Below are 12,481 nucleotides of genomic sequence, written 5' to 3'. Positions count from 1 at the left end.
GGACACCTTATATTTTTAATAGGAATACCAAAGGGTATATTAGTAAATTTCCCCGTTGAAATATGGACAACATGGGAATCATGGGTAGCCCAATTCCCATGTTTCCATTACCAACATTCCCACGTTCCCATTCCCATGGGACAATTTACTAATATATCCCTTAGTATTCCCATTATATAAGGCGTTCAAGTCTTTTATCGAGGGGAATGAGTGGAAGAATGAGAGGAAGAAGAACATTTGAGACTGTGGAATTTGATTTGTGAAATTGTGGAGAGCTTTTCGATTTTTGTAATTGCTCTTCTTACAATAAGTCTGAAGATCACATTCTACCATCGCCGATTGCAGATCTACGGGAGATCACTGTAATTGTTTACAATTTACGTTTTAATTTCATGCATTTAGAATACTACACGTACATAGTGGGGTTGGGGGTGTTCATCCGGATGCTACCTGTGGCAACTACTAGTTAGGAGTTATGACAACTACTAAGAGCATCTCCAGTTAGGAGCTTCTACTGGTGATGTGGCATGAGGGATGAACCTCCCTCCCATTGTGGGAGAAAAGTCCGCCCCTCAAATGACGGAGCAACTCTACATCGTCAATAATTTTTTAATTATTTTTTAAAAACATTTGTTATTAAAAACACACACACAAGATGAGATAACATATGATAGTGGAGAGATAAATTTTATAAAAATATAAATTTAAATTTTATAAAAAAATAATTATATATAGGATGAAATACGAAGAAAAGATAAAATATATATATAATGAAAAAAAATATGAGATCTATATAGAAGAGAAGCTGTCGAGAGATTTTTTTTTTTTTTTTTAATAATGAAGAGATATATAAGGAATTTTACTTTTGATGTGACATTGACATAGCATTGAAGGAGCTTCTTGAAAATGTGAATGCAGATGCTCTAAGTGTTTGATGTTGGGATGCTGATATGAATCCTCCTTGCTAAGTCGGTACGAATTCAAAAGAAGAAACTTGACGAGGCAAATATACAATTGACAAGGAGAGTTTATACCTCAATGAACTTGTGCCACTTTATAGGTTTGGATCGATAAGGTTAGAGTATCTTTTGTCTAGTGATCAACATGACCAAGTTATGCCGAGGCTTTCATCCAAGTTGAGCATCAAATGCAACGGAACATGTCACATTGATTACGAACACAATGGATCGCGTTGACGATGGGATGCAAGTAAACGAGAATCAAATCCTAAAGCACTAATAAATTTATGATGCAAGTAAACACTGCATGTATTTAGTTTTTAGAACAATATTTTGCGTGGTGTGATAAAAAATTAAAAGATAATAGACTAAGAGATGTACAATGGATGCTTAAAGAGAAATTGTTGAGATCTCACATTAACCTTTTGGCGATGCAGATACAAGTCGATCATTGTCGAGAAGTGAAGCAGGAAGGGAAGCCTTGCAGAGAGCTATGTGCGACTTGAGTCTCGGGATATTGGGATGTGCGCTTCGACATCTGTGGCAGCGCAGCTCCATTTTCAACAGACTCTCATCGTCATTTATATTGGCCACTCCGTGCTTCTCGATTTCTTGGATCAAATCGGTTGAGTCGCGGAAGAATGAAGTGTTGAAAGAGTTCCAGTGTTTCTTGTTTTGCAATCGTGGAGAATCAAAATCTTGGCTTATGACGTGAAGATGAAGTTGCCGCATTGACGGAACCTAGAGAATAAACACATTGACTCTGACTAGACTAAGAAATAGAGAAGACGATGTTATTGTTGAAGGGCCGACATACCGCGTGATATCCAAGTCTAAACATCAAAGAAGCATCCTCCTTTAAGAACATCCGAGTCCATTTCAGCCCAGCAGAATGCATTGCCTTCAACAAAGAAAGATGTTCTTTGCGAACATCTGAAAGAGAATCAAGTCCTTGCAATCTCGATACAACCAGGACATGTTTCTTCGCCTGCAGAATGAACTAATGCAGTAAGCACAATGAACACGATATGCGAAGATAGGAAACATGTTACAGTTTCTAACCTTGGGATACATATCATTTAGAACAACATAGTCATCTGATTTCTCCATTACAACATTCTGGTGCTTCTCGGGGTTCAGGGCAATTTCATGAAGTGCTTGTGCCCAAGCACCCCAAGACCTTTTTGTAACTTCGGCATGCCTTCTGTTCTTGTCCACCGCATCACCTAGAGAAGCACTGCTCGTTAAGTTGCCAATGTTTTCATTGCATGGAGTATGACCATGACCATCATTCATGACAATATTTTTGTCCTTGGAAGCACCACTAGTTGCAAAAACCTTTGATTTTTTGTTTCTGTCAGGATTAGATTGGGCTTCTTGCTTGACCATTTGATCACTATCTGGAGAGGATGTGATGGTAGTTCCTTCCTCATGAGTATCAGAAATTGCACTCACACGTCGCTTGCTATCAGTCTTGCTTTGGTTCTCCAATATGGAAGCGAAGTTTGCGAAAAGTGATGAATAAGCATTACGGAGTACTTTGCAACCTTCAACATAGTCATTGTTCAGACAATTCGGCCTTTGTGGATTCATGTTTGGCCCAACAACATGAATTACATGAGTCACCCTTTCTCTTGAGTGAAGTGGCGAGTTAGATGGAAGAGGAACAACTACAGAGCTTCCAGGACTGAGAATGTCAGCACATTTCTTTGTTGCAGTTTGAAGGGATTCCCCAGCTACTTTAAATATTGCTGCATTGACACCTCCACCACCAGGTTTCAGCCGCCTACATGAAGCACCGAATAAGAAATATAAGCATCCTAAGTAACAGAACTTCCCAATCAAACTGTAATGGCTTATTCGGTTTGCATCATTCTCAATCTACAAGAGACAGCATGTTAACAGATTGCCTGCAAATAAATTCAACTGAGAGAAGAGATTAAAAGATATAGAAAGCCTGAAGTATTTTTCAGATAAAAATTGAAGATAAGAGACTTAATAACTCCAATAAAAAACTTGAAGTCTAGAGACTATTTTAGGCATATCGTAATTTCAGAAAGCTAATAATACTGAAAGTTGATTGAATGAAGAATGTGCTAGCTTAAGTCTAAACTAGCACATTTGCATGACAAATTGAAGCCATTAGACATCCATCAAAGCACACATGTATTAACAGATGGATCAGGTAATAAAATATGGTGCATTATAAGGAACCATTCGGAGGGGCAAAAATGTGCGTAATAGTGTGCATAAACAAGTCTCTTCTATCTAGTAATTTCAATCATCAATTTGATCTCTTTACCATCAACCACGAGATTGCAGGATCTTACTACTGAACCTTCATTGATAAACTAATTCTGTTCAAATAGCATGCACCAAGATTTATTATGCACCTGTTTAGCATTTAATGTTAACATTCTAACATTTTTTTTAGGGAAAAAAAGGTATTAAAACATCATCAGCGACTTCATCCTACATACATGGAAGAAACAGCAACAAAGCATATCCTTTTACCAACCATACTTTAAGGAATACCAGAAGTTTCACCAGAAAAGTTCAAAAGATACGAGAACTCATGTGAGAGGACAATCAAAGGTTTAACATAAAATAATTTTACCAGTTGGCAGCATTGGCTATTACATTGCATCTCAAGTTTCCTCTTGTATGCAGCTGTGTAATATCTCCAACGAATGTGAAGAACTTACTTGAGTCAATGTGTTTATTTGCAGACCTTTCTCTAACCAAGGACAAAATCTTTGATTTTTCACTGAGGTCGACAAGAACAAGCCTAATATTGTCAAATCTTTGCAAAAAATCAGAAACACAGTCAACTATGATTTCAGAAGCCAACTTAAGGTCAAACTGAAAATCAGCTGTCGAGATGGATGGGAAAGCTAAAGTATGAACAAAGTCCATGGAACTATCACCAATGAGAGATCTCTGCGACGGGCAGTTAGAATTTGAATTTCTCAGGTCCTCTTTATTTTTTTCTAGTTCCATTGAGCATGTACTAGTAACAGAAGTTTGAATCGAAGCAGTATCATGGGGGAGATTTCCAACAGGTGTTGAATCTTTGCCTGAGGCATCAAAATCCAGTTTATCAATTTTCTTCAAAAACTTCATTATCCCAAGCTGGACTTTTGCTTCCTTAGTTTTCTGTCCAAAAACTCCAGCTGAAAGGATATCTGATGGGCCAAGTTGACTGTATGTTTTAACAGCCTCTTTGACATCACTTTCATTTTGACAAAATGTAATTCGACAGAATCCTTCACTTAGATTTGGTAACTCTTTCTTTTGTAACATACGGTTGACAACCATAGCAGCTCTTCCACCTTGTAGCTTTCCCTCATGCCCAGTCCGTTTTACTGAACGTGAAATGCACAGCTGGGCAGGAAGATCAAGAACAACTGCGTGCACATCTACTTGCACTTTACGAAGTCTAACAAAATCAGCTCGTTGCTCTTGTTCAAGGTTACACCTGTCAATAAATACACTCTTACCCTCTTCTAGTGCAGCAGATGCACTCGTTATGCACTGTGACTTTGTCCCCTGCTTACCATTTGCAACGACGTCCTACATGAAGAACAATTAAATCATGAGAAATCTATATAATAGGTAACATACGGGAAATTAAGAGATAATGTAGTCCTATACAGTCAAATTAAAAAGTGATGCAAAGCTTCCAACAAGGACTTTGCTCCTAAAACAAAAGCGAAAGACTATATTTTACTAAAACAAGACTAATTAATGACGTTTGATCAGATGGTTATAGGCCAATAAATACAGGAAGCTCTGCAAATGGGAAAACAAGTTAATCGAATGTCCAAAGGGAAAAGGTATAAAGAAGAGGAATTTGCTACATTTCATGGTGGGCAGTTGTCCCGCTTCACAAACATGATCAAAGTGTCAAATTCATGCAAAAGTGACAATAATATTACAATAGTCACTGTTTAATTTTGCATCCTTGAGCTAAATTGGAAGAAACAAATACCCATACCAAACCCTAGTACTTACATAAATTATATAAGTATCGAAGAAAAAACAAGCATTCTTCATGATCATAATAAACCCTATATCTTATTCCAACTTGCATCGAAATATTCATATGGATAGTAGATGGCAAAGAGCACCTTTTCCCTAAATCGAACTCGGCAAACGGATCAGCCGTAGCTTGCATCTGATTCTCGTGTATTGGAGGAAGGAAAAAAGAAGTTTTTAAGAATGAGAGCGCGAGAATAAGAACGATAGTCTATCGCACATGTGGATTCATGTTTGATATCGGTTAGATGCTTATTTTCTAACAGGACCACTACCTCGAGCAACGAAATCGACACGCAAACAAAAAAAATCTGGAGGAGATTGATGTGGGGAAATGGCGACACGGAAGCGTACTTGGCAGACGCGGACCCAGGGGCGGCGCGCGGCGGCCATGACGTCGTCGCAGAAGGTAGACTTGCCGCTCCCAGGGGCGCCCACCAGGATGACAACGAGGGAACTGACCCCCTCCGATGTCCCGTCGCTGCCTCGGAGATCGGAAGTGTGGTGGATGGTCGGATCGCCCGGCATGGCCGATTAATCGCTCTCGACGAGGGAAAGTAAACGACGAGCTGAGGACGAGAATGAGATCGGGAGCAAGATGGAAGCGGGTCGTTGTCTAGTGTTGTCCACGGACCGGTTCGGCCCAATGAATTCCAGACTACTAAATTGTCTTGGGCCGTGATTTTTTCAGTGCATTATTTTTTATATTATACATTAGAGACGGGGACCAAGATTTGAAAATCACCCCTCGTATTTTATTTTATTATTAAAATATTTTTAGAATTTTAAAACTTTCGAAACACTTTAAAGCTTTTAAATATTTACTTTTTCTTAGTACATTGTCTTATTGCAACCTTCAAAACTAAATAGGAACAACAATTAGCAATTTATAATTTAACAAACTTTTCTCAAGCAATTAACTAGCATCATAATTACTGATGAGCAAAATATCAATTAAACCAAAATAACACTAGACTCTTTCAATATGAGAAAATTTGAATTAATTTGATAATTTATTCGATTTGAATGGCAAAATTCAATCCGTTCAATTTGTCAAAAAAAAAAAAAATCAATTCTAAATTGATTACTCAATCCTAATCATAATTAAGTCATAATCTCTACTTGTTAGTATACATTTTAATTTATACCTTTTATTTTTGTTATTATTTTAAAAAGTACCTTATGTTAAACAAAAACAAAATAATACTTTATCCTATTTTTTTAGTTTCAAGGAAGTTTTTCATTTTTTCCTCTATCAAGATCTTCAGATTTTTTTTTTTTACTTTATATATTTATTTATTTTGCTTCAGCTGATCAAAATTTTAGTTCTAAGACATTGCCTCTCTAAAAGAAGACACACATACAAAGAAATAATGATACCAAACTTCACTTGATACAAACCTGACTTTTAACTATTTATACTCTGACTTCATGAACATTATATCAGAGCTTCGAATAAGAAACAACAAGGATTTCAGGCAACCTTTGTCATGAACATTCTACTCAGAGATCATTAGTCAGATTAAGTAGCAAGTCTTTTATCAGAAATATAACTGCATTTTAGCTAGGAAGACAAGAAATTAGAACAAGAAAGCGAGAAACAAAATGTCCAAATTTTGTGAATGTTGCCAAAAGCTTATATAAAATTACAGATGGTGAGTATGTAACTTATCAAACATGGTACCATTCAGTATTAGCAAGAAAGACTAACTATAATCCACAAGGAGCAAGGTTCCGAGTTGTCACTGCCTTGCTTTCTTTGAACTGCAACGGGGGCACTTGTATTGCTTTATGCTCTCGGCTTTGGCAGGAGTTACCTTCACACACTTGCCATGAAACCACCTTTCACATACATCGCATGCAATCCAAAACTCGTCTGCACTGTAACTTCCACCACATGCACCACAAAGGGTTTCGCTGTGTTCATCATCATCTTCATCGTAGCTGCCCTCATTAGCTATCTTTGAGTTGCTTTTTATCGGTCCATCACTCGATCTCTGTCAGGAATTCAGAATTAAATAGTCAACAGATTAGGAACAACAAAAATACAGTTCAGATTCAATTATCTAATGTCCATACCTTTGAGAGTTTAGATTTACTACCACTGTCAATACCAGACTTTTCTCTTGATTGCCGCCTGTCGGACACCACTTCGAAGACAGTCGGATGTTCATTGATCATGCTGAACAAGCGTTTCCTGTTGGGACCGAGGAAGAAGAAAATCTTATATAAGTAGTCGTGAACCCTAGAAGTTGAATGCTAGTACCTGGCTACAACTTTCGTGGAAGAAACAATATCAAACAAAATTCTCGTCCTAAAAAAGAAGCTAAGTGATTTTTTTACTAATCATCTAACTTCATGGGAAGTCCACTGAGAAAATCCAAGACAATAGTAAATCAACCGAAAACACTTATAACACAATAATCCCTAGACTGCAGTTGATCGCTTCTATTTGAACTTCGTCCTTGGATACTCCACCTGTTACCCGGTATCACTATCAGTATAGCAATTTCTTCTAGCTTCATACAAGATCACTGGAGTATGCACTCACCTGATCTAATTAATTGACTATTTTTGGACTTGGTCTAAATCATCAGAGCCTTTGACTGCTATTGTCGAAATGAAGCTTAGAAACTTCAACCATTTAGATGTAATGAAGAAGAATAGAATTAACATAACAGCAAGCGAGTAGTTCATGTCATTCCATATTATACTCCAGTACGGATATAACCACCAGTAGTTCACCAAATATCATGGTGAGGAACTAACAAACATAATGACACAGTTAGAAATGCAGTCTAATTGATACTAGAAAGCTATATATCCACAGCTCTACAGCAATGCTAATACAAATATGTAAAACAAACAAATACAGCTTCATATCACCTACTTAAATGGAGTGTATCAAGATATTATATTTTAACTAAGGTAATCAGAGAAGATCTGGCATAAGGTAGATCATTCTTATACTGCCTCAGAACTATACCTTAAGAAGAGGGAAAGAACAGAGTGTTTTTTTAAATATGCAGAGTGTTCTCAAAAACAAATAAAAATTACTTAATCTACACTTAATAAGAACTAAACAAGTGAAAACATTTAATATATGTGTGCGCAAAATGAATCACGAACAGATGATGCCATCTATTAGGGTAGCCCAGTGCACGAAGATCCCGCCAGTACGGATCGCAGGGAAGGGTCGGATCAGGTCTATTGTATGCAACCTTACTTGCATTTTACAAGAAGTTGTTTTCACGACTCGAAACCGTAACCTCAAGGTCACATGATTGTGCCAAGGCTCCCCTTCTTATCCATGTCATCTATTGATCCCGAAAAATTGCATTTAGCAACAGAAACCATATAAAGGAGTGATGTGACAAATCCAGTGAGTACGCAACAGAGCCTTTGTGAACAATAAATTTGTTGATCAGGAACTTCTTTGAAGAAGCATGTGATGAATATGGAATCAAAAGATATATAAGTGTAGTGATCTAAACATTGGATTAGCAGGTTCATTTAGTTTTCTGTGTAAAATAATACTATTTGACATTGTTCCATGATGAAATTATATACCAAATTGCCACCTCTTGCAACCAATTCATATTCTACTAAGTAATAGAGAAGCTGCCAGCAAGCTCCCAACCCTTTTTTTTTTTTTTTTTGCAAAACCTCCTTGGAATTAAATCACTTCTAATGACCTAGAGCTTGTTTGTTTGAGTATATTCGAATGATGTGCGCAGATGAGTGTTCAATGCACAATAACAACAGAACTCTTAAGAAAACAAACATGAATATCCTTAGATCAAACGGGTTCAGCTAATGACAAGTTTAGCAAAAGCTAAGGACAGAACAAGACTATCCTTGATGTTCAAAATTGGGAAAGAGAGATGATGTAAGTAGCAGCAAGTTTTCCTAGTAAACTGCAGAAAGTAGGCACAATTAGTAAGACACACACGGAAATGAATAGCAAGGAAAAAGGAAATAATTGATGATAAATATCGGATTGATACATTTGCAATAAAAGAAAATAAATTGAAAAATATTCAAGATTAGTACATCTATAATAAATTTTAAATTTTATTTTTGCCATTTGGTAATTTGAAGTCAATGAGCATTTCCTATATTGATAATAAATAGAAAACAATTATAATCCCTATTAAGATAAGTATATTTTCTTTATTTAGATTTTTTCAGGTATTTCTAATTTGGTTTCTCTATGACTTTTTCCTCTGGGTATTATTACTATATTCTTCGCTTCATCAACTTTGTTCCAAGTTCCTATATGATTTGATGGTTCAATTATACCAAAGTCCAGCTGACGCAGACAAAAAAAATTATGAGATATATACTATTAGAACTTATCAATTTTAGGAATAGCATAGATAAAATTAAAGTCAATATAGAGTTTTTATCACACAACACAAATTCACGTATAGAGTCATCCATTAACATCATCTACAATACTGAAGTTACAAATATTTCACAGTTATACACAGTTTTTGTAGTTTTAATCTGAACCATGTCCATGAATGAAGAGATCCAATTGCTATTCATTGAATGTACAAGAAACACATGATCATTAATGATAGTCAAGTGATAACGAAGTTAACATTCCCCATGTTTGCATGAGTCTGAATAAATATCTGAGTATGCAGCACTGGGAGAGAGTGTAAAGAAAACACAGATAGAGACAATATAGAGAAAGTATGAATAAACATGAGAGATCCATGGGAAACAATATGGGTGATGGGGAGCTAGGTAATGTGATAAAGGAGACACTGACACAATAATGTCTACGCATCACCTTCTTGTGTAACATTTTGAGGGTTCCAACACCATGATAAATTAAAATTCTTACAAAAACCAAATCTAGCCATAAATAAATTGGTCAGATAAAGATTGAATTATCATCTCCTACTTGGTCAATCTTAGACTTCTTCAACTATTTCAATTTGTCCTATTCAAAGAAATGACTTTAAGGTAGACTTTCAGTTTAGTGACTCATTATTTTCAGCATCTATCTCAATAGTCAGTATGCCCAGAATTAAGAAAATGGTGGCAATTGGAGAACAAGTTATAGATTCATGGATGATATTATGGCATCCACCAGTCAGCCTAGTAGTTGCTGGCTACAGAAGCCACTTACATGAATCTTTGTATTAAGTATTAACTTCTATTCTGCCTTAAAAATGATAATTACCTATAAGATGTAGTAAAAAAAAAATGTACGAGTACTGAGTTAAAGAAAAAATATTCAAATATAACTTTATATGTATCTTAAAATTCATTGAGTAACACATATTCCACACATAGTGCTTGAGGTAAGATCTTGATTAGAGGGGATGAAGTCATCCTGAAAGACTTAAAAACATTGACCAAAAACAAATTCAAAGATGGCAATTTTTGGGTAAGCAACTCAACAATAAGTAGATTACACAAACTTTCAGAAGCCGAGAAACAGAATTCACTATTCAGTCCTCCCATTTGTTTCAATTAGATTTGCTATTGATTTCTCAGAACAAATGACGACAATAGCATTTTATGTAAAGGAATTAATAAAATTACAAAAAATTATCAACTCTAGTGTATTTACACCTCATGGCTATCATTATGTTCAAAATCATGAAATTGTAATGTCAAAGAGTCCTTTGTGATGTAGTATGAGAGTAGGAGACGAGCTCATACCTATCGTTCCGGTTGAGGCGCGCCCCAAGATAGAAGGCAACAGACAAGAGCCAGGAATCGCTGTGCAGGGCGATGAGCGAGAGCCAGTCCCTACGCTCCATCCCGTCCCTAGCGAAGTTGATGCCGAGAGCCGGCTCCGGAAGCTCCGGAGGGACCTCTTCCGCCGGGAGGTTCACCTCCCACGAGTCGTTGGAATGCCCGTACAGGCACAAATTCTCCCTATCTGCGCCAAACAAAAAAGAATCAAGTAGAACGAAGCAGAACCACCAAACCCGTCGGATCTGCGTGGAGAAGGTTGAAGGAGACCTACCAGGATCGCATTGGGCGTAGAACTCGTCGACATCTGCGCCAAACACAGGGAAAGACATCGTGATCGATCAACGTCAAAAAGAGGTCAAACAAGAACAAAAGAGCGAGGAAGAGGGGAAGGAGTTTACCGTGGGTCAGAGCTCGGACGATACCGGCGCGGCGGCCGCTGTAGTCCTTGAAGATGTCCTCGACAGTGCGGGGGGCGGAGCCGAGATCCATGGCGGCGGCGGCGGTGGCGGCTGCGGCGGCGGTGGAGGGGGCGGAAAAGATCGAGATCCCAGATCCGGCGCTACGGATCGGAGGCGGAGCGGCGAGAAACGGAAGGCATGAAGCGAAGTAGTTACCGTTTTAGCAGCGATCAACTGGAAGAGGTTAAATCGACCTCGAGGAAGGCGACGACAGAAATGGACTACTTTTGCTGTTCTTTTGGCAGTTTCGCAAACAGAACCTTCTACTTTATAGATTTTCCAAATCAAGCGCCATTTCTCGCAGGATTTTCAAACGTGTTGCGAAATTCTAAAAAACTGCACTTAATTGTCAGATTTCCTAAAGACATATTTATTTCTTATTTTATTTTTTCGGTCAACAACAACTGTAATATTACATTAAAAAAACAACATAATTATATTGAATTTCAAATTACAGCAATATCATGCGCTCACAAATCAACATGATTTTAGAGTTTATGTAATATTCAAGTGAGGTTGTTCTTTGCTATTCTTTCAATATAATTAAGTTAAGGGTGAGTATTCGATTAAAATCGAATCAAATCGAATTGAGTTAATCGAATCAAATTATTTTTTAAAATAAATCGAACCGAATCAATTTTTGATAAAAACTGAATTGAATTTTCAATAAAATCGAACAAATCGAATAAATCGATTTTTCTAAAACTTTGATTTGGCTTAATAAAAATTTGGCTTAACAAATCGAATAAATCGATTTTTTCTAAAACTTTGATTTGGCTTAACAAAAATTTGATTCGGTCTAAAATTTATGATGTAAAAAATCGATTTGATTCAAAAATTCGGTCTATTCATTCAATTTGATTTAATCGAATAAAAAATTTAAAACCGAACCTAAATCGAATTATTCGATTTTTTTAAAAAAAAATCAAATTTTCGAATAAACCGAATCATATTTTTAAATTCAATCGGTTTAATAATTTATTCGATTTAATCGAATTTTTGCTATCGGTGTAAATGTTAAAAAAAATAAATATATCTTAAAAATTTTAAAAGTTAAATATATAATTGTATAAATCAACCCACCACCCACTTTCACTTCATAAAATCTCATGGGATTATTGAAATCGTGAGTTTACATTTAACAACAATAAATGATAATAAGTTTGTAAGAACAAAATAAAATATTATAGGTGTGTTTTTGATAAAAACAAACGTTAGTTGTGTTTTTTGATATTTTAAAAAGTTGAATGCCCTCTTTAATAAATTGCACAATTATTTATATTTTTAAGTGTAAATATATGAGTT

At 36.3% G+C, this 12,481-nt stretch overlaps 2 protein-coding genes across 2 annotated transcripts; both read right to left on the bottom strand.

The window, feature by feature from the left end:
* Positions 1-1,222: 1,222 nt before the first annotated feature.
* On the bottom strand, positions 1,223-5,611 carry LOC122056649 (transcription factor bHLH140-like). The gene is made up of 5 exons (XM_042618703.1): positions 5,352-5,611; positions 3,577-4,532; positions 2,022-2,745; positions 1,777-1,947; positions 1,223-1,700 (listed from the first exon to the last, which is right to left on the bottom strand). The coding sequence occupies exons 1-5, from the start codon at positions 5,523-5,525 to the stop codon at positions 1,377-1,379; spliced, it is 2,349 nt and encodes a 782-aa protein (XP_042474637.1). The 5' UTR covers positions 5,526-5,611; the 3' UTR covers positions 1,223-1,376.
* Positions 5,612-6,555: 944 nt separating this feature from the next.
* On the bottom strand, positions 6,556-11,392 carry LOC122056650 (PHD finger protein ALFIN-LIKE 1-like). The gene is made up of 5 exons (XM_042618704.1): positions 11,117-11,392; positions 10,990-11,022; positions 10,680-10,902; positions 7,077-7,194; positions 6,556-6,994 (listed from the first exon to the last, which is right to left on the bottom strand). The coding sequence occupies exons 1-5, from the start codon at positions 11,205-11,207 to the stop codon at positions 6,740-6,742; spliced, it is 720 nt and encodes a 239-aa protein (XP_042474638.1). The 5' UTR covers positions 11,208-11,392; the 3' UTR covers positions 6,556-6,739.
* Between the last annotated feature and the right edge of the window lie 1,089 nt (positions 11,393-12,481).

This window comes from Zingiber officinale, chromosome 3B (assembly GCF_018446385.1).
Source record: "Zingiber officinale cultivar Zhangliang chromosome 3B, Zo_v1.1, whole genome shotgun sequence".
In the NCBI taxonomy this organism is placed as follows: Eukaryota; Viridiplantae; Streptophyta; class Magnoliopsida; order Zingiberales; family Zingiberaceae; genus Zingiber; species Zingiber officinale.
Note: the sequence above shows the minus strand (reverse complement) of the source record. Positions and strands in the feature narration are given on the sequence as shown.

Coding starts and splice junctions, on each gene's coding strand:
- LOC122056649 (XM_042618703.1), bottom strand. CDS start 5,525: ATGCCGGGCGATCCGACCATCCACCACACTTCCGATCTCCGAGGCAGC. Junction 1,948..2,021: donor TAAATGATATGTATCCCAAG/GTTAGAAACTGT, acceptor TTCATTCTGCAG/GCGAAGAAACATGTCCTGGT. Junction 1,701..1,776: donor TTAGACTTGGATATCACGCG/GTATGTCGGCCC, acceptor TTTATTCTCTAG/GTTCCGTCAATGCGGCAACT.
- LOC122056650 (XM_042618704.1), bottom strand. CDS start 11,207: ATGGATCTCGGCTCCGCCCCCCGCACTGTCGAGGACATCTTCAAGGAC. Junction 10,903..10,989: donor CTACGCCCAATGCGATCCTG/GTAGGTCTCCTT, acceptor TGTTTGGCGCAG/ATAGGGAGAATTTGTGCCTG. Junction 6,995..7,076: donor GTAAATCTAAACTCTCAAAG/GTATGGACATTA, acceptor AATTCCTGACAG/AGATCGAGTGATGGACCGAT.